Raw genomic sequence first — 22,777 nt, 5'->3', positions numbered from 1 at the left:
ATGCAGGCGAAGCTCTTCAGAGCTCAGGAGGAGCTGAGGATGGTTCAGAGAGAGATGGAAGACTCCAGAGAGGTGGCCGGAAGGGAAAATAGAGGACTCCTGACCCGAAGGAAGACACTCCAGGCGAGGCAGAGCGAGCTTCGCCCCAGAGGACCGTGGGCCAACCACCGCTCTAAGGCCGTGCCTCTTCTGACCTGCAGAATGGAGAAGCAAAAAGCCTTCACTCCAAGGAAAGCCCTTCCTTTCAAAGGAGACAACCTTGATTATGGTTCTCCAATGGAAGATGGCGGATGCGCAGAATCGCACTTTCCCTCTGCGCTTTCCCATCAGGAGAGACGTCAAGTGAGCCCTTGCAGCCGTGGGCTAGAAGACGTCCCCTGTGGAAGGAGAAAGTACCTCAAGAAAGCAAGGCTCCCTGAAAGTGACGTGTCAGCGGCACAGGCCGCGCAGGCCCACTTCAGAAATAACACCGCATGTCTGGATGAACAAACTCTGTCAGTGGAAAACAGATATTTGTCCCCTACAAGTCTGATGTGCCCTATCGCTGAGCAATTTCCATATGAGAATAGCCAGAGTGGAAACCCTCAGCTGGTGCCCTGTGAACTGTGTCACAGGAAGTTTGCTGTAGAGAGGTTGGAGAAACACAGCAAGATCTTCAAGAAGCTTCAGAATTCAAAGAGGAAGGTTTTTGACTCTTTCAAGCACAGGGCCAAGGGAACAGAACTGGAGACATACATCCATAAGAAGAAGGTTAAACCGCCAATCGTGGTAAGGGCTATCCTTAAACTCTTTCCAAGCTTCCCTTGTTTTCTCCTAGAGTCAGACTTAGCTTATAAATCAATGTAAACAATAAATAAGTGTTTTGTGAAGTACTCCTCTGAAAAACTGCCGCAAAGGCACATTTGCCAGACAGAATAAATGGGTCTTAGTGACTTCTGAATTCTGTTGTAAAAATTTACATGAGATATCAAGCAAATAGCACTCACGGGAAAAAAACCATAACTAAATTGTACTCTCTACCCAATGACCTGAAAGGTAGCCCCAGAAAGCTAAGTTATTACTGTATTGATATTTTCTTGTCTTGTGAATGGTTTGTGACCAGACTGTACGCAGTGGTAGTCTGGACTTTTTCTGGAAGCTGTTTTATTGGTTTCATTTCCTGTTCCCAGCTGAGAAAGATCAACTGGAGGCAGATGTCACGACCACCAGCCAGCTGAGATCAACACGTAAGCGAGCCAATCAGCACCAGCAGCGGATTACTACTAACAAGCGCCGCCGCACGAGTTATCACACCTGCAATTGCTCTACCGTGCGGCACGCCGGGTTATTTATACCTTTCTTACCTGATTCCCGTTGTTCGGTATTGAGTTCTCTACTTGTTGCTCAGCCTAGCGTTCTTACCCCTCTTTTGCCTTCCTGGAATTCTGCCTGCACCTTTTGCCTTCGGACTTCGGATCTCGTCTCGCCCCTTGGATTGTTTGCCATCATTGGCTGTTTTGGATTTGACGCTGTAGCTCTCTTTTCGACCACGATTCTGTCTCACGTTTTGGATTGTTCGCCATCAGTGCCTTTACCGGATCTCGACCTACCTTCGCCTTCGGACTACGACTCAGCTCCTGGATTTGCTCGGTACGTTTACTTACCTCCCTGCGACTCCTGCATCTGCATCGGATCCTTTTCACCTCTACAGAGCAGCGTTACAGAATACCGAGCCTGATTATGGATCCCGCAGATGCACAGACCCTTCGTTCCCTTCTCCCGCAGCATTCCCAAACCATCGCCCAGCTTCAATCTTCTCTCCAACTGCTCACTAACCAGGTCGCCTGGCTTTTTTCTTCCCCTGTTTCGCCGGCTCCCGCACCGATTCCTGCAACGCCTTTTTTACAAACACCTGCTCCAACACCTGCGGCCCCGCCCACCACTCCCTCAACTTTACCATTTGTACTCCCGGAGAAGTATGACGGCAATCCTGCAGGCTGCAGGGGCTTTATTGCCCAGTGCTCCCTGGCTTTTCAGCTGCAGCCTGAGCGTTTTTCTACTTCTCGAGAGAGGATCGGATTCGCACTTTCCTTGCTCACAGGCAAAGCATTGGATTGGGCTGCAGTATTGCTTGCTAGAGGAGATCAGCTGTTCTCTGACTTTCAGCTTTTTGCTGACCGTCTCCAGGCGCGTTTTTCTCAAAGCAACCCGGATTTGACTTGCCTTCGGCTTTCCTCTCTTCGCCAGGGCGACAGACCACTGCAAGATTATGTGGCTGAATTCCAAGCCCTCGCCACGGAGTCTGCCTGGAACCCTGAAGCTTTGGTTTGCCTCTTCACTAAGGGTCTCTCGGAGGATCTAAAGGACCACCTGGTGCTCATGTCTTTACCCACCTGGTCTCTAGAGGCGGCTATCGCTGCGGTAGTTGAATTGGACACTCGCATTCGGCTGCGGAGAGCGGAGAGACACCCAGGAAGCAGACCTGTGCGCCCCATGGGTCCTCCCCTCGTGGCGCCCACCCTGCCACATGCACCCCTGTCCTTGGAGGAAAAGGAAAGGCGCCGTCAGGAGGGGCTGTGTCTGTACTGCTCTGCGTCGGGTCACCTGCTCGCTACTTGTCCTTTGAGACCCCCACATCCACCTCGAGCTCCCCCACTGCCTACTGTTAGTGTCAGTAGTGCTGTTTTTTCACAATCCTCTTCAGGGCCTTTATTCCCAGCTGAGATTTCCTGGATGGACACGCACCTTCCCCTTTCGGTTTTGGTGGATTCAGGGGCAGCTGGGAATTTTATGGATTCCTCTTTTGCTAAGAAGTGGGATATTTTGGACCTTACACTAATCAGTGACTTTCACATGGACTATCCTAATCGGCCGTCTCGGGCGTCGGGAGCCGCCCGTGAAGGGGGGGGTACTGTCACGACCACCAGCCAGCTGAGATCAACACGTAAGCGAGCCAATCAGCACCAGCAGCGGATTACTACTAACAAGCGCCGCCGCACGAGTTAACACACCTGCAATTGCTCTACCGTGCGGCACGCCGGGTTATTTATACCATTCTTACCTGATTCCTGTTGCTCGGTATTGAGTTCTCTACTTGTTGCTCAGCCTTGCGTTCTTACCCCTCTTTTGCCTTCCTGGAATTCTGCCTGCACCTTTTGCCTTCGGACTTCGGATCTCGTCTCGCCCCTTGGATTGTTTGCTATCATTGCCTGTTTTGGACTTGACCCTGTAGCTCTCTTTTCGACCACGATTCTGTCTCACGTTTTGGATTGTTCGCCATCAGTGCCTTTACCGGATTTCGACCTACCTTCGCCTTCAGACTACGACTCAGCTCCTGGATTTGCTCGGTACGTTTACTTACCTCCCTGCGACTCCTGCATCTGCATCGGATCCTTTTCACCTCTACAGAGCAGCGTTACAGCAGAAGCACGAGGATTTCATTCCGAGCATCAAACAGGCCAGGAAGGTGCAGCAGGTGATCACGCAAGGAGGGAAGGTTGTGAACCTTCCCCAGCCCCCCGCGAATCCAAACCCCGACTACGTGCCCTGCCCTCACTGCGGCCGGCGCTTTGCCCCCAGGCCGGCACAGAGGCACATCCCCAAGTGTCAGCACATCAGGAGCCGCCCTCCTCCTCCTCCTCCTCGCAGATGAAAACTGATGTGAAGAAGAGAAAAAGAGTAATGATCTTGGCTCACGACTCACGTCCTGCTTTTTCTTTTTAGAAATATATTTAGCACAGTTCATCCGTATGATGATAAAAAAAATGTTACCTTGTTTTAATAAAATGATTTTTTTTTGGTGGACTGGTGTTTGCGTAACTGTGGTTATTTCAGTTTTTTTCCCTTGCGAAAATGTGTGTCGACCGTGAAAATAAATTTCAAGCTGTTCTTATCATTCATACACCTTGACCTCCTAAAAATAATTTTTCAACCTGCAACGTACAATTAGCAGGCAATAGAACAGGTCACATTGGCCTTGGAACCATCAAAAAGTAGTATTCACACATTCTCGGCATCAATTTTCCTTAAAAACAACTGAAAAAGCAAGGTAAAGAGTGATTGATTTTTTTTAATGAAAGTTATTTGATTTAATTTATTTAATTTTCATAATATTTGAAATATGTTGGGATTAATGTGACTCAATATTATCTGCAGCTCTTACACTCCAGGCACCTGATAAAGTGGAACGCAGTGTCTTTGCCTTACATGGCGCTCAGCTCTTCCTCAATCCCAGCAGAAGCAGCAGCCTCCGGGTCCTGCCTCATGCACAGCTTAAAATGCAACACCGAGTAATACAACAAACAACAGGGAAAACCATTCATGATCAGACACATCCGTTGATTGCTGGCTCTCAGTAAAGGGACATTGCTGTGGTCCACGCATGAATCTGTTTTCTAAGTGCCTTATCCAATACAGTGTTGGGGCCAGTTTTCCCAGAAGCCAATTAAAGGGGAACACACAATAACTTGTAAAACCTCCAATTTACATCACAAAATAGACTACATTTCAAGGTTAAAGAATTACCATGTTCTGCGATTCAGAACGAGGCAGCAAAACTTCCTGTAATCTGATGTGGCCCTGTGACATTGTAAAGGAGCAGGCTTGTGAATACACCTCGTTTAATCCAATGGAAATATTACTCTAAACTTTTTTACGTTTTTGCCAATAAATAATACTACATTGTTAACTCTGCATAAAGAACCTTGGAATGGAATGTTTTTTGCTGTGAAATGTTTGCTGCATAACCTATACCTTTTCTCTCCTACATCACATTGCATTAGTCATTACAGTGATTAGTGAGCAGGAAGGGCTGCATCACATCGCAATTTGTGTGGAACTTGAATGCGAATTTGTTACAACATGGCGTAACTTACAGTACTTTCACAAAGTTCATGATTTTGTGCTCAATTTTGAGTTTGTAAAGTTTTTCTATAATGTCAATGATTTTATTTTGTGACTGAAATTAAATACTTTTGTGTCTGCAAAATTGGGACTGTAGTTCCACCTTAACCTACTAGTACTGTATGTCTTTGGACTGTGGGAAGAAACTGGAGCACCTGGAAGAAATCCACACAAATGAAGGGAGAACATACAATTCCATCCAGACTGCACCCCAGGAATTGAACCCAGGACCCCAGCTCTGTGAACCACAGTGCCACCTCATTGCTATAGTCACTATAATTAAAGTAAAAACTTATTTGCAAATGAGCAGCCTGGGATCCAAAAGGATCAAGACAAGGATCCAAACAAAGCACTATCCCAAAGCTTGGCTTTGTACAGTATATCATACAGGGCTTGATGCAGAAGGCAGATAATCTAAGTCCATGCAATAATTGCTAAGGGAAAGTGACTTTGTGTTTTTGGAGGGAAGTCACTCAACATGGAGCTGTGTTAGTGAAATGATTGTTCTGATGTACAGCTGATGTCCAAACACTGAAAACATGATTGTGTATGCAATCGCACTCCTGAGCTCCATTGGGTATGGTTAAAATAACTTTTTATAGTTCATCACATTCAAAGTGTGTGTACTTGATGAAAGTGTAACACGCATTTGGAGGAGTTATTCAGGATTTTCTTTCATTCAACTATTTCAAGACCCATTATTTTCAGATGTTGTAGTATACGTGAATAATGAAAGGCCTTCATATTACACAATGAAGGAATGACTTCACAGGTGTGAAGAATAAAAGATTAATTCAGCTCACTTTGGGGAGTTTCACAATGGCCCTCCTTATAGAAATGTGGGTTTGATTAAAGGAGTGAAGAAAAAGCACTGAATAATATTTGCTTCTGTAAACGTAATCATCTCAAAATATGGTTGAAGAAATGAAAGAAATTGAAGAAGGTTAAACATAATCCAAAACGTATAAGGTCAATTTAAGTACAACCAGAATTCTAGTGTTTATGCAATGCATCTGTGGGTTGATATGAAATACGGCCGTACTTAAACTAAATGAGGTTATCGAGAGCATATTCCGAGTACGACTGTGGCCAGTTGTACTGTGAACTGCGAGGACAGTATCTTATCCTGAACTGGCTGTGCGAATACCGTCCTCTGCTGGCAGAAGGAATAGATTACAACGGCACTGTATTGGCGATTAGTCCTATTGCTAGAATATTGAAACAACAAGGAGTCCGCGGAGTCAAGCAATGCTGAATAAACAAGTACCTGAAATTCAATAGGATTTTGTGTATTGATTACAAATAGGTGTGGAATTCTCATGTACAGTGGTATTCATGGATTCCTTACACAAGCAGCCGTTGTTATGATACTTTCGTAATCTGAATATAAATCTGTTATCTACTTGAAACTGTAATTATTGAATAGATTAATGTCTTTGAAATGCTTCATTAACTGGGCAGTTTCCATGTTTGGAAATGTTTTTATTTTGATTGCTGATTGCTAGATACTGTATGTTTAATAGGCATGCTGTTAATATTTTCTACAAGAGCCAAATAAGACAGTTATGCTGTAGTAAGCGATATATAAGTTATATAACATAAGTTATATTTTGTTCTGAGGTCAATTTCAATCTCATACTAAATTACTGGTGTCCTTTTATCTGAGAAACACTACCTGATTGATCACCTGATGCCTAGAAATTAGCATGCACAGTAGATCAGCGTTTAGCATTGCTAGCTCACCTGGGGTGCTATCTGTATGGAGCTTGTATGTTCTCCCCATGTTTGCATGAGTTTGCTTTGGGTGCTCCGGCTTCCTCCCACAGTTCAAAGAACTACTGGTAGGTTAATTGGCTTCTGGGATAATTGGTGAGTGTCTGTGTCTTCCCTGCATTGGACTACCATCCAGTCCCAGGTATCTCCTGGTTATTACTTTCTGAGGCTCTGGCTCCCCCGTGCCCCGCGACCCCTGACCCCCTGACCCTGAATTGGATGAAGCGGTTAGAAAATGGGTGGTTTCTGTTATGCTCTGGTCATGCTCTGCCATAGCAACAACTTGTAAAAAATGCAGATGCTAGGATTTAACTCAAAGAAGGAGCTCAGATCACTGTGTTGGCATCACTGTACAGGTGTCCGGTGTGTTTTAGAACATGTGCTAAAATCTTATTTACTAACTTCTAGACTTTTTACCCCCCATATCAGCCTGCAGGTGCACAGTGGTCTGTGGACACCCTCCTTGCTCTGTCGTAAAACAGGAAATAAAAAGCAACTGGTTTTGACTTTAATGCACTGAGACTGTGGAACTCACAGAACTCTCTTGTCAGAAAGGCAGCTTCTAACAGCTTTTAAGTGAAGACTAAGAACACTTTTCTATTTTATTAAAATAGATTATATATGTTTTGTTTAAATATATGTTATAAATGTTAAAATGACAGCTCGTATAAGCTTGTATTTTTACCTTTCGATCATTTTTATAATTGCTTTGAGTTGCTTTTACCATGATAAACAGTACAAAATATGAGGTGTTGAACTTGTCTAAAGTTTTAAAGCGCTTTATAATGTAAAGTGTGATGACAGTCCTTGGCGGTCTATGTAACAATTTTTCTTGAAGTAGGTCATCGGGCCAACAGTATATAAACATTACAGCTCAAGTGCTTTTGTATCTGAACGCTTTTAGGTAAGTATTTTAGCAGCTGCGGTATTAATAATGATTTTAATGGCAAATTCAATTGCAGGTAAAATAAAAATGGCGGATAACTTTCTTTCTAGCTTCGTGAAGCGGTCGCGCCATATTATACATATATACCATAATAAGAAACATAATATGTACAGTAGAATTTTTCACTTTAAGCTGGCGTTATCCAGAACCGGGTCAGGGCCCGGACCCGGACCGTGCAGTGTGGTCCGTCGGCCTTCTAAAGATGTTTAGGAGATCGGGGCGCCCTTGGATTTGATTAGAAACTTGCATAATTTCTTAACTTGACCCCATTATCTTAAAAAAAAAACGGCCAGGCCCAGACCAAAGTATGAAGGCTGCGAGGATCGGGGGACTCTCATTTTTGGTCACAGCATACAGTAGTAGATCAGTAACCTCTGTTTATCGTGATAACCTTTAATTATTTTCCAGTACTTTTTCAAATGATAAAACACATTATCTCGCCAGTTTTGCTAAACATACGGTTTTAGTGTTTACGCATAAATTTGTAAGCCGTAGGCTTAAATCTCGTGTTCTTATTTTCTGCATTTTCATCGTAAGGGAAGGTGCTCGTTTGCGATTTACGCGCTGAATATTGTAAGCAGAGGAGCCTCAAGGCACAGCCTCGTCTTAACACCATCGTTTGCATTGTTATTGTCATCCAGAAAAGCAGTCGTAAGAAAATGAATCTGTGCCGGCTCCGAACATTAAAAAAACTATGTCTAGACTGCAAATACATCCCAATCTTACTATCAACACATTTTAAGAGCCCTCTCCTTTCCACCGGTATACAAGCTAAGAGAGAAATATTGGAAATCCCATCTGAAGTAGCCCTCGTCTCACCTTCGGAGCTGTGAGCGATGGGGATCATAATTAAAAGGGGTACAGTTACTTTGAAAATGTGTATGTGATACTTAAATTTAAATAAAATAAAAAGATAAATTATATAACACAGACTGCTATCTATGTCCATGTGTTTAAGACGTATGAATCGGTTTTTAAACAGGCACACCCCTTTACTTCTCACAAATCCAACTGGAGTCTCAGTCTGTCGTCGCGATGAATTAGGAGCTCAGATGTAGGCTAAGTGATTGCAATTTACTTATTTAAAAGAACCACTTCAAATCAAAAGGGAGACATTTTGTAATGGTAGTTATCGTATTATACAGTATACGTAATTGTAGATATACAGTACATAAAGGGTATGAATAGGTGTGAGCTTTTACTGTATATTTAATATTTTATCTGACCCATTTGTAGAAACCGCCTACTCAGATTTAGTTAAGTGGTCTGCCACCATAAAGACAGAAAAATATAATGACACCCTGTTACATTAACTGTAAAATAAACGCCGTAACTGCGGCCATATGAAAATTTGGATAAAGATTATACAAACATCCTAAGGAGCTCTATGACATATGAGCGTCGTAATAATGGTTGGTGACCTGACGTAACAGTGCTCCCTGAATTACGTGATCTGTATATACCCAAATACAGATATATCACATAGGGAGATGCAGTTAAACATTGCATTGCTATCGTCGTGGTGAACTATTTCTCCGCTGTTTGAGACTTGTTTGGTAAGTGTCATCAAATATGCTTGTCAATTTGTAGCGAAATCGATATATTGTATCATAATCCTTCAGCTATCTATAATGTAGTGAAACGGCTAATTAATATTGATAAATTCCCTTATTCACAGTGACTTTTGCTCAAACCCCTGTTGCATAATGGGTTAATTTTATATAAAAAAAACATTTATATCATAGATATAATACAAGCTTTGAAATGAAATAGTACATTTCCAGGTTTCAGTTAAACATATTTAAAAAAGCTCGTGACTTTAAGCATTCTGAACATTGAGAATGTTATTTGGGAAACAAATGTTTATTATAATGTTTATGTTTAGGATCTGTCTCCTACTGAGTCAGCATGCAGCATTCAACACCATTAGGTTTAATATTAAAAAGTTGTGTGTTTCCTGAATTGTTTTTTTTATTCTTTTCTATTAGACCATACTAGACTGTGCAGGATATCATTTATTTGCCATTTTTGCCTTTTCCAGATACCTGGGAAACAAAGCTCATATCTCATTTGCCAATGGAGCCCAGTCCTAAGCCTGGTGCTCTGTCCCCCTCCCCGAAGGACACAGACTCGAATCAACCCGCGCCCTTAAGGCGACAGGATCTGATCTCCACGTACTGCCCGCCTCCCAAGATACAGCTTCTGAAGGACACCTTCCAAGAGAAACTGATGCAGGAAAAGGAGAAAAAAATGATCGCCATATACAATCGGCGGCAGGAGGCAGCTCTACAGAAGATGAGAAAATCTTTCCAATATGTCAAATACGCTGCGGAGAAGAAGATGGGGAGCAGCTATCGCTTCCAAGCCCAACAGGGCCCCGAGAAGAACATTGTGGGGTATGATCGGTCTTACCCCCTGAAGCCTATGGGTAACAAGAAAGTCTCCGGCCCTGGTGAGGTTCGGGCTGTGGACCGCCCGGAAGCACAGAGTGATTCCTTGTTTGCCCCCACCCCGCCTCAGGATGGTCATGAGAGGCCCTGCGAGAGGCCGGGCAGGAGGGGCTCAAGAGTACGCAAACCTAAGGACAGGACTGTCCTCCCCATGGTGGCGACCCCTCCAGGGCAATGCCCTTCTCATGCCAATGGGAAGGAGCACTTTCAGTTGCAAGAGGAGCTACGAAAAGTGGCCGAGGCAGAGGCCGCGCTGAAGGAGGAGCATCGCCGGAGGGAGGCCAGCCTGCAGGATGAGATGCGCCGGAAGGAGGCCATGATGAAGGACGAGATTCGCCAGAAGGAGGCCATGATGCAGGCGAAGCTCTTCAGAGCTCAGGAGGAGCTGAGGATGGTTCCGAGAGAGATGGAAGACTCCAGAGAGGTGGCCGGAAGGGAAAATAGAGGCGAGGCAGAGCGAGCTTTGCCCCAGAGGACCATGGGCCAACCACCGCTCTAAGGCCGTGCCTCTTCTGACCTGCAGAATGGAGAAGCAAAAAGCCTTCACTCCAAGGAAAGCCCTTCCTATCAGAGGAGACAACCTTGATTATGGTTCTCCAATGGAAGATGGCGGATGCGCAGAATCGCACTTTCCCTCTGCGCTTTCCCATCAGGAGAGACGTCAAGTGAGCCCTTGCAGCCGTGGGCTAGAAGACGTCCCCTGTGGAAGGAGAAAGTATCTCAAGAAAGCAAGGCTCCCTGAAAGCGACGTGTCAGCGGCACAGGCCGCGCAGGGCCACTTCAGAAATAACACCACATGTCTGGATGAACAAACTCTGTCAGTGGAAAACAGATATTTGTCCCCTACAAGTCTGATGTGCCCTACCGCTGAGCAATTTCCATATGAGAATAGCCAGAGTGGAAACCCTCAGCTGGTGCCCTGTGAACTGTGTCACTGGAAGTTTGCTGTAGAGAGGCTGGAGAAACACAGCAAGATCTGCAAGAAGCTTCAGAATTCAAAGAGGAAGGTTTTTGACTCTTTCAAGCACAGGGCCAAGGGAACAGAACTGGAGACATACATCCATAAGAAGAAGGTTAAACCGCCAATCGTGGTAAGGGCTATCCTTAAACTCTTTCCAAGCTTCCCTTTTTTTCTCCTAGAGTCAGACTCAGCTTATAAATCAATGTAAACAATAAATAAGTGTTTTATGAAGTACTCTTCTGAAAAACTGCCGCAAAGGCACATTTGCCAGACAGAATAAATGTGTCTTAGTGACTTCTGAATTCTGTTGTAAAAATCTACATATCAAGCAAATAGCACTCACAGGAAACAAAACCATAACTACGTAAATTGTACTCTCTACCCAATGACCTGAAAGGTAGCCCCAGAAAGCTACGTTATTACTGTATTGATATTTTCTTGCCTTGTGAATGGTTTGCGACCAGACTGTGTACGCAGTGCTAGTCTGGACTTTTTCTGGAAGCTGTTTTATTGGTTTCATTTCCTGTTCCCAGCTGAGAAAGAACAACTGGAGGCAGAAGCACGAGGATTTCATTCGGAGCATCAAACAGGCCAGGGAGGTGCAGCAGGTGATCACGCAAGGAGGGAAAGTTGTGAACCTGCCCCAGCCCCCCGCGAATCCAAACCCCGACTACGTGCCCTGCCCTCACTGCGGCCGGCGCTTTGCCCCCAGGCCAGCACAGAGGCACTTCCCCAAGTGTCAGCACATCAGGAGCCGCCCTCCTCCTCCTCCTCGCAGATGAAAACTGATGTGAAGAAGAGCAAGAGAGTCATGATCTTGGCTCACGACTCACGTCCTGCTTTTTCTTTTTAGAAACACATTTAGCACAGTTCATCCGTATGATGATGAAAAAAAAATGTTACCTTATTTTAATTAAATGATTTTTTTTTGGTGGACTGGTGTTTGCGTAGCTGTGGTAATTTCAGTTTTTCTCTTATCATTCATACACCTTGACCTCCTAAAAATAATTTTTCAACCTGGAACGTACAATTAGCAGGCAATAGAACAGGTCACATTGGTCTTGGAACCATCAAAAAGCAGTATTCACACATTCTCGGCATCAATTTTCCTTAAAAACAACTGAAAAAGCAAGGTAAAGAGTGATTGATTTTTTTAATGAAAGTTATTTGATTTAATTTATTTAATTTTCATAATATTTGAAATATGTTGGGATTAATGTGACTCAATATTATCTGCAGCTCTTACACTCCAGGCACCTGATAAAGTGGAACGCAGTGTCTTTGCCTTACATGGCGCTCAGCTCTTCCTCAATCCCAGCAGAAGCAGCAGCCTCCGGGTCCTGCCTCATGCACAGCTTAAAATGCAACACCAAGTAATACAACAAACAACAGGGAAAACCATTCACGATCAGACACATCCGTTGATTGCTGGCTCTCAGTAAAGGGACATTGCATCATTACATCACAAAATAGACTACATTTCAAGGTTAAAGAATTACCATGTTCTGCGATTCAGAACGAGGCAGCAAAACTTCCTATAATCTGTTGTGGCCCTATGACATTGTAAAGGAGCAGGCTTGTGAATACATCTCGTTTAATCCAATGGAAATATAACTCTCAACTTTTTTACGTTTTTGCCAATAAATAATACTACATTGTTAACTCTGCATAAAGAACCTTGGAATGGAACGTTTTTTGCAGTGAAATGTTTGCTGCATAACCTATACCCTTTCTCTCCTACATCACATTGCATTAGTCATTACAGTGATTAGTGAGCAGGAAGGGCTGCATCACATCGCAATTTGTGTGGAACTTGAATGCGAATTTGTTACAACATGGCGTAACTTACAGTCCTTTCACAAAATTCATGATTTTGTGCTCAATTTTGAGTTTGTAAAGTTTTTCTATAATGTCAATGATTTTATTTTGTGACTGAAATTAAATACTTTTGTGTCTGCAAAATTGGGACTGTAGTTCCACCTTAACCTACTAGTACTGTATGTCTTTGGACTGTGGGAAGAAACTGGAGCACCTGGAAGAAATCCACACAAATGAAGGGAGAACATACAATTCCATCCAGACTGCACCCCAGGAATTGAACCCAGGACCCCAGCTCTGTGAACCACAGTGCCACCTCATTGCTATAGTCACTATAATTAATGTCAAAACTCATTTGCAAATGAGCAGCCTGGGATCCAAAAGGATCAAGACAAGGATCCAAACAAAGCACTATCCCAAAGCTTGGCTTTGTACCGTATATAATACAGGGCTTGATGCAGAAGGCAGATAATCAAAGTCCATGCAATAATTGCTAAGGGAAAGTGACTTTGTGTTCTTGGAGGGAAGTCACTCAACACGGAGCTGTGTTAGTGAAATGATTGTTCTGATGTACGGCTGATGTCCAAACACTGAAAACATGATTGTGTATGCAATCGCACTCCTGAGCTCCATTGGGTATGGTTAAAATAACTTTTTATATTTCATCACATTCAAAGTGTGTGTACTTGATGAAAGTGTAACACGCATTTGGAGGAGTTATTCAGGATTTTCTTTCATTCAACTATTTCAAGACCCATTATTTTCAGATGTTGTAGTATACGTGAATAATGAAAGGCCTTCATATTACACAATGAAGGAATGACTTCGCAGGTGTGAAGAATAAAAGATTAATTCAGCTCACTTTGGGGAGTTTCACAATGGCCCTCCTTATAGAAATGTGGGTTTGATTAAAGGAGTGAAGAAAAAGCACTGAATAATATTTGCTTCTGTAAACGTAATCATCTCAAAATATGGTTGAAGAAATTGAAGAAGGTTAAACATAATCCAAAACGTATAAGGTCAATTTAAGTACAACCAGAATTCTAGTGTTTATGCAATGCATCTGTGGGTTGATATGAAATATGGCCGTACTTAAACTAAACGAGGTTATCGAGAGCATATTCCGAATACGGCTTTGGCCAGTTGTGCTGTGAACTGCGAGGACCGTATCTTATCCTGAACTGGCTGTGCGAATACCGTCCTCTGCTGGCAGAAGGAATAGATTACAACGGCACTGTATTGGCGATTAGTCCTATTGCTAGAATATTGAAACAACAAGGAGTCCGCGGAGTCAAGCAATGCTGAATAAACAAGTACCTGAAATTCAATAGGATTTTGTGTATTGATTACAAATAGGTGTGGAATTCTCATGTACAGTGGTATTCATGGATTCCTTACACAAGCAGCAGTTGTTATGATGCTTTCGTAATCTGAATATAAATCTGTTATCTACTTAAAACTGTAATTATTGAATAGATTAATGTCTTTGAAATGCTTCATTAACTGGGCAGTTTCCATGTTTGGAAATGTTTTTATTTTGATTGCTGATTGCTAGATACTGTATGTTTAATAGGCATGCTGTTAATATTTTCTACAAGAGCCAAATAAGACAGTTATGCTGTAGTAAGTTCTATATAAGTTATATAACATAAGTTATATTTTGTTCTGAGGTCAATTTGAATCTCATACTAAATAACTGGTGTCCTTTTATCTGAGAAACACTACCTGATTGATCACCTGATGCCTAGAAATTAGCATGCACAGTAGCCCAGCGTTTAGCATTGCTAGCTCACAGTGCTGAGGCCCTGGGTACACTTCTGGACCTGGGGTGCTATCTGTATGGAGCTTGTATGTTCTCCCCATGTTTGCATGAGTTTGCTTTGGGTGCTCCGGCTTCCTCCCACAGTTCAAAGAACTACTGGTAGGTTAATTGGCTTCTGGGATAATTGGTGAGTGTCTGTGTCTTCCCTGCATTGGACTACCATCCAGTCCCAGGTATCTCCTGCTTATTACTTTCTGAGGCTCTGGCTCCCCCGTGCCCCCCGACCCCCTGACCCCCTGACCCTGAATTGGATGAAGCGGTTAGAAAATGGGTGGTTTCTGTTATGCTCTGGTCATGCTCTGCCATAGCAACAACTTGTAAAAAATGCAGAGGCTAGGATTTAACTCAAAGAAGGAGCTCAGATCACTGTGTTGGCATCACTGTACAGGTGTCCGGTGTGTTTTAGAACATATGTTAAAATCTTATTTACTAACTTCTAGACTTTTTACCCCCCATATCAGCCTGCAGGTGCACAGTGGTCTGTGGACACCCTCCTTGCTCTGTCGTAAAACAGGAAATAAAAAGCAACTGGTTTTGACTTTAATGCACTGAGAGTGTGGAACTCACAGAACTCTCTTGTCAGAAAGGCAGCTTCTAACAGCTTTTAAGTGAAGACTAAGAACACTTTTCTATTTTATTAAAATAGATTATATATGTTTTGTTTAAATATATGTTATAAATGTTAAAACGACAGCTCGTATAAGCTTGTATTTTTACCTTTCGATCATTTTTAGAATTGCTTTGAGTTGCTTTTACCATGATAAACAGTACAAAATATGAGGTGTTGAACTTGTCTAAAGTTTTAAAGAGCTTAATGACGTAAAGTGTGATGACAGTCCTTGGCGGTCTATGTAACAATTCTTCTTGAAGTAGGTCATCGGGCCAACAGTATACAAACATTACAGCTCAAGTGCTTTTGTATCTGAACGCTTTTAGGTAAGTAATTTAGCAGCTGCGGTATTAATAATGATTTTAATGGCAAATTCAATTGCAGGTAAAATAAAAATGGCGGATAACTTTCTTTCTAGCTTCGTGAAGCGGTCGCGCTATATTATACATATATACCATAATAAGAAACATAATATGTACAGTAGAATTTTTCACTTTAAGCTGGCATTATCCAGAACCGGGTCAGGGCCCGGACCCGGACCGTGCAGTGTGGTCCGCCGGCCTTCTAAAGATGTTTAGGAGATCGAGGCGCCCTTGGATTTGATTAGAAACTTGCATAATTTCTTAACTTGACCCCATTATCTTAAAAAAAACGGCCAGGCCAAGACCAAAGCATGAAGGCTGCGAGGATCGGGGGACTCTCATTTTTGGTCACAGCGTACAGTAGTAGATCAGTAACCTCTGTTTATCGTGATAACCTTTAATTATTTTCCAGTACTTTTTTAAATGATAAAACACATTGTCTCGCCAGTTTTGCTAAAGATACGGTTTTAGTGTTTACGCATAAATTTGTAAGCCGTAAGTTTAAATCTCGTGGTCTTATTTTCTGCATTTTCATCGTAAGGGAAGGCGCTCGTTTGCGATTTACGCGCTGAATATTGTAAGCAGAGGAGCCTTAAGGCACAGCCTCGCCTTAACACCATCGTTTGCATTGTCATTGTCATCCAGAAAAGCAATCGTAAGAAAATGAATCTGTGGCGGCTCCGAACATTAAAAAAACTATATCTAGACTGCAAATACATCCCAATCTTACTATCAACACGTTTTAAGACCCCTCTCCTTTCCACCGGTATACAAGCTAAGAGAGAAATATTGGAAATCCCATCTGAAGTAGCCCTCGTCTCACCTTCGGAGCTGTGAGCGATGGGGATCATAATTAAAAGGGGTACAGTTACTTTGAAAATGTGTATGTGATACTTAAATTTAAATAAAATAAAAAGATAAATTATATAACACAGACTGCTATCTATGTCCATGTGTTTAAGACGTATGAATCGGTTTTAAAACAGGCACACCCCTTCTCACAAATCCGACTGGAGTCTCAGTCCGTCGTCGCGATGAATTAGGAGCTCAGATGTAGGCTAAGTGATTGCAATTTACTTATTTAAAAGAACCACTTCAAATCAAAAGGGAGACATTTTGTAATGGTAGTTATCGTATTATAGTATACGATAACTGTATACGTAGTATACGTAATTGTAGATATACAGTACATAAAGGGTATGAATAGGTGTGAGCTTTTACTGTATATTTAATATTTTATCTGACCCACTTGTAGAAACCGCCTACTCAGATTTATTTAAGTGGTCTGCCACCATAAAGACAGAAAAATATAATGACACCCTGTTACATTAACTGTAAAATAAACGCCGTAACTGCGGCCATATGAAAATTTGGATAAAGATTATACAAACATCCTAAGGAGCTCTATGACATATGAGCGTCGTAATAATGGTTGGTGACCTGACGTAACAGTGCTCCCTGAATTACGTGATCTGTATATACCCAAATACAGATATATCACATAGGGAGATGCAGTTAAACATTGCATTGCTATCGTCGTGGTGAACTATTTCTCCGCTGTTTGAGACTTGTTTGGTAAGTGTCATCAAATATGCTTGTCAATTTGTAGCGAAATCGATATATTGTATCATAATCCTTCAGCTATCTATAATGTAGTGAAACGGCTAATTAATATTGATAAATTCCCTTATTCACAGTGACTTTTGCTCAAACCCCTGTTGCATAATGGGTTAATTTTATATAAAAAAAACATTTATATCATAGATATAATACAAGCTTTGAAATGAAATAGTACATTTCCAGGTTTCAGTTAAACATATTTAAAAAAGCTCGTGACTTTAAGCATTCTGAACATTGAGAATGTTATTTGGGAAACAAATGTTTATTATAATGTTTATGTTTAGGATCTGTCTCCTACTGAGTCAGCATGCAGCATTCAACACCATTAGGTTTAATATTAAAAAGTTGTGTGTTTCCTGAATTGTTTTTTTTATTCTTTTCTATTAGACCATACTAGACTGTGCAGGATATCATTTATTTGCCATTTTTGCCTTTTCCAGATACCTGGGAAACAAAGCTCATATCTCATTTGCCAATGGAGCCCAGTCCTAAGCCTGGTGCCCTGTCCCCCTCCCCGAAGGACACAGACTCGAATCGACCCGCGCCCTTAAGGCAACAGGATCTGATCTCCACGTACTGCCCGCCTCCCAAGATACAGCTTCTGAAGGACACCTTCCAAGAGAAACTGATGCAGGAAAAGGAGAAAAAAATGATCGCCATGTACAATCGGCGGCAGGAGGCAGCTCTACAGAAGATGAGAAAATGTTTCCAATATGTCAAATACGCTGCGGAGAAGAAGATGGGGAACAGCTATCGCTTCCAAGCCCAACAGGGCCCCGAGAAGAACATTGTGGGGTATGATCGGTCTTACCCCCTGAAGCCTATGGGTAACAGGAAAGTCTCCGGCCCTGGTGAGGTTCGGGCTGTGGACCGCCCGGACGCACAGAGTGATTCCTTGTTTGCCCCCACCCCGCCTCAGGATGGTCATGAGAGGCCCTGCGAGAGGCCGGGCAGGAGGGGCTCAAGAGTACGCAAACCTCAGGACAGGACTGTCCTCCCCATGGTGGCGACCCCTCCAGGGAAATGCCCTTCTCATGCCAATGGGAAGGAGCACTTTCAGTTGCAAGAGGAGCTACGAAAAGTGGCCGAGGCAGAGGCCGCGCTGAAGGAGGAGCATCGCCGGAGGGAGGCCAGCCTGCAGGATGAGATGCGCCGGAAGGAGGCCATGATGCAGGCGAAGCTCTTCAGAGCTCAGGAGGAGCTGAGGATGGTTCCGAGAGAGATGGAAGACTCCAGAGAGGTGGCCGGAAGGGAAAATAGAGGCGAGGCAGAGCGAGCTTTGCCCCAGAGGACCATGGGCCAACCACCGCTCTAAGGCCGAGGCAGAGGCCGCGCTGAAGGAGGAGCATCGCCGGAGGGAGGTCAGTCTGCAGGATGAGATGTGCCGGAAGGAGGCCATGATGAAGGATGAGATTCGCCAGAAGGAGGCCATGATGCAGGCGAAGCTCTTCAGAGCTCAGGAGGAGCTGAGGATGGTTCAGAGAGAGATGGAAGACTCCAGAGAGGTGGCCGGAAGGGAAAATAGAGGACTCCTGACCCGAAGGAAGACACTCCAGGCGAGGCAGAGCGAGCTTCGCCCCAGAGGACCGTGGGCCAACCACCGCTCTAAGGCCGTGCCTCTTCTGACCTGCAGAATGGAGAAGCAAAAAGCCTTCACTCCAAGGAAAGCCCTTCCTTCCTATCAGAGGAGACAACCTTGATTATGGTTCTCCAATGGAAGATGGCGGATGCGCAGAATCGCACTTTCCCTCTGCGCTTTCCCATCAGGAGAGACGTCAAGTGAGCCCTTGCAGCCGTGGGCTAGAAGACGTCCCCTGTGGAAGGAGAAAGTATCTCAAGAAAGCAAGGCTCCCTGAAAGCGACGTGTCAGCGGCACAGGCCGCGCAGGGCCACTTCAGAAATAACACCACATGTCTGGATGAACAAACTCTGTCAGTGGAAAACAGATATTTGTCCCCTACAAGTCTGATGTGCCCTACCGCTGAGCAATTTCCATATGAGAATAGCCAGAGTGGAAACCCTCAGCTGGTGCCCTGTGAACTGTGTCACGGGAAGTTTGCTGTAGAGAGGCTGGAGAAACACAGCAAGATCTGCAAGAAGCTTCAGAATTCAAAGAGGAAGGTTTTTGACTCTTTCAAGCACAGGGCCAAGGGAACAGAACTGGAGACATACATCCATAAGAAGAAGGTTAAACCGCCAATCGTGGTAAGGGCTATCCTTAAACTCTTTCCAAGCTTCCCTTTTTTTCTCCTAGAGTCAGACTCAGCTTATAAATCAATGTAAACAATAAATAAGTGTTTTATGAAGTACTCTTCTGAAAAACTGCCGCAAAGGCACATTTGCCAGACAGAATAAATGTGTCTTAGTGACTTCTGAATTCTGTTGTAAAAATCTACATATCAAGCAAATAGCACTCACAGGAAACAAAACCATAACTACGTAAATTGTACTCTCTACCCAATGACCTGAAAGGTGGCCCCAGAAAGCTACGTTATTACTGTATTGATATTTTCTTGCCTTGTGAATGGTTTGCGACCAGACTGTGTACGCAGTGCTAGTCTGGACTTTTTCTGGAAGCTGTTTTATTGGTTTCATTTCCTGTTCCCAGCTGAGAAAGAACAACTGGAGGCAGAAGCACGAGGATTTCATTCGGAGCATCAAACAGGCCAGGGAGGTGCAGCAGGTGATCACGCAAGGAGGGAAAGTTGTGAACCTGCCCCAGCCCCCCGCGAATCCAAACCCCGACTACGTGCCCTGCCCTCACTGCGGCCGGCGCTTTGCCCCCAGGCCGGCACAGAGGCACATCCCCAAGTGTCAGCACATCAGGAGCCGCCCTCCTCCTCCTCCTCGCAGATGAAAACTGATGTGAAGAAGAGCAAAAGAGTCATGATCTTGGCTCACGACTCACGTCCTGCTTTTTCTTTTTAGAAACACATTTAGCACAGTTCATCCGTATGATGATGAAAAAAAAATGTTACCTTATTTTAATTAAATGATTTTTTTTTGGTGGACTGGTGTTTGCGTAGCTGTGGTTATTTCAGTTTTTCTCTTATCATTCATACACCTTGACCTCCTAAAAATAATTTTTCAACCTGGAACGTACAATTAGCAGGCAATAGAACAGGTCACATTGGTCTTGGAACCATCAAAAAGCAGTATTCACACATTCTCGGCATCAATTTTCCTTAAAAACAACTGAAAAAGCAAGGTAAAGAGTGATTGATTTTTTTAATGAAAGTTATTTGATTTAATTTATTTAATTTTCATAATATTTGAAATATGTTGGGATTAATGTGACTCAATATTATCTGCAGCTCTTACACTCCAGGCACCTGATAAAGTGGAACGCAGTGTCTTTGCCTTACATGGCGCTCAGCTCTTCCTCAATCCCAGCAGAAGCACCAGCAGAAGCAGCAGCCTCCGGGTCCTGCCTCATGCACAGCTTAAAATGCAACACCAAGTAATACAACAAACAACAGGGAAAACCATTCACGATCAGACACATCCGTTGATTGCTGGCTCTCAGTAAAGGGACATTGCATCATTACATCACAAAATAGACTACATTTCAAGGTTAAAGAATTACCATGTTCTGCGATTCAGAACGAGGCAGCAAAACTTCCTATAATCTGTTGTGGCCCTATGACATTGTAAAGGAGCAGGCTTGTGAATACATCTCGTTTAATCCAATGGAAATATAACTCTCAACTTTTTTACGTTTTTGCCAATAAATAATACTACATTGTTAACTCTGCATAAAGAACCTTGGAATGGAACGTTTTTTGCAGTGAAATGTTTGCTGCATAACCTATACCCTTTCTCTCCTACATCACATTGCATTAGTCATTACAGTGATTAGTGAGCAGGAAGGGCTGCATCACATCGCAATTTGTGTGGAACTTGAATGCGAATTTGTTACAACATGGCGTAACTTACAGTCCTTTCACAAAATTCATGATTTTGTGCTCAATTTTGAGTTTGTAAAGTTTTTCTATAATGTCAATGATTTTATTTTGTGACTGAAATTAAATACTTTTGTGTCTGCAAAATTGGGACTGTAGTTCCACCTTAACCTACTAGTACTGTATGTCTTTGGACTATGGGAAGAAACTGGAGCACCTGGAAGAAATCCACACAAATGAAGGGAGAACATACAATTCCATCCAGACTGCACCCCAGGAATTGAACCCAGGACCCCAGCTCTGTGAACCACAGTGCCACCTCATTGCTATAGTCACTATAATTATTTTGTCAAAACTCATTTGCAAATGAGCAGCCTGGGATCCAAAAGGATCAAGACAAGGATCCAAACAAAGCACTATCCCAAAGCTTGGCTTTGTACAGTATATCATACAGGGCTTGATGCAGAAGGCAGATAATTTAAGTCCATGCAATAATTGCTAAGGGAAAGTGACTTTGTGTTTTTGGAGGGAAGTCACTCAACATGGAGCTGTGTTAGTGAAATGATTGTTCTGATGTACGGCTGATGTCCAAACACTGAAAACATGATTGTGTATGCAATCGCACTCCCGAGCTCCATTGGGTATGGTTAAAATAACTTTTTATAGTTCATCACATTCAAAGTGTGTGTACCTGATGAAAGTGTAACACGCATTTGGAGGAGTTATTCAGGATTTTCTTTCATTCAACTATTTCAAGACCCATTATTTTCAGATGTTGTAGTATACGTGAATAATGAAAGGCCTTCATATTACACAATGAAGGAATGACTTCGCAGGTGTGAAGAATAAAAGATTAATTCAGCTCACTTTGGGGAGTTTCACAATGGCCCTCCTTAAAGAAATGTGGGTTTGATTAAAGGAGTGAAGAAAAAGCACTGAATAATATTTGCTTCTGTAAACGTAATCATCTCAAAATATGGTTAAAGAAATTGAAGAAGGTTAAACATAATCCAAAACGTATAAGGTCAATTTAAATACAACCAGAATTCTAGTGTTTATGCAATGCATCTGTGGGTTGATATGAAATACGGCCGTTCTTAAACTAAACGAGGTTATCGAGAGCATATTCCGAGTACGGCTGTGGCCAGTTGTACTGTGAACTGCGAGGACCGTATCTTATCCTGAACTGACTGTGCGAATACCGTCCTCTGCTGGCAGAAGGAATAGATTACAACGGCACTGTATTGGCGATTAGTCCTATTGCTAGAATATTGAAACAACAAGGAGTCCGCGGAGTCAAGCAATGCTGAATAAACAAGTACCTGAAATTCAATAGGATTTTGTGTATTGATTACAAATAGGTGTGAAATTCTCATGTACAGTGGTATTCATGGATTCCTTACACAAGCAGCCGTTGTTATGATACTTTCGTAATCTGAATATAAATCTGTTATCTACTTGAAACTGTAATTACTGAATAGATTAATGTCTTTGAAATGCTTCATTAACTGGGCAGTTTCCATGTTTGGAAATGTTTTTATTTTGATTGCTGATTGCTAGATACTGTATGTTTAATAGGCATGCTGTTAATATTTTCTACAAATAAGACAGTTATGCTGTAGTAAGTTCTAT

General features: G+C 42.8%; 1 protein-coding gene and 1 long non-coding RNA gene across 2 annotated transcripts; both read left to right on the top strand.

The window, feature by feature from the left end:
• The first annotated feature begins 10,024 nt into the window (after positions 1 to 10,024).
• Positions 10,025 to 11,945, top strand: LOC148638903 (uncharacterized). Its single transcript, XM_088622611.1, has 2 exons — positions 10,025 to 11,141; positions 11,545 to 11,945. Exon 1 carries the CDS (start codon positions 10,025 to 10,027, stop codon positions 10,547 to 10,549), a length of 525 nt encoding a protein of 174 aa, XP_088478737.1. The 3' UTR covers positions 10,550 to 11,141; positions 11,545 to 11,945.
• A 6,987-nt stretch (positions 11,946 to 18,932) lies between these two features.
• On the top strand, positions 18,933 to 20,254 carry LOC148638902 (uncharacterized). Its single transcript, XR_015930978.1, has 2 exons — positions 18,933 to 19,448; positions 19,852 to 20,254. It is a non-coding gene; the product is annotated as an uncharacterized LOC148638902 (long non-coding RNA).
• The last annotated feature ends 2,523 nt before the right edge of the window (positions 20,255 to 22,777 follow it).

This window comes from Lepisosteus platostomus, chromosome 28 (assembly GCF_059453375.1).
Source record: "Lepisosteus platostomus isolate fLepPlt1 chromosome 28, fLepPlt1.hap1, whole genome shotgun sequence".
Lineage (NCBI taxonomy): Eukaryota > Metazoa > Chordata > Actinopteri > Semionotiformes > Lepisosteidae > Lepisosteus > Lepisosteus platostomus.
This window is presented reverse-complemented; position numbering and strand designations above follow the sequence as displayed.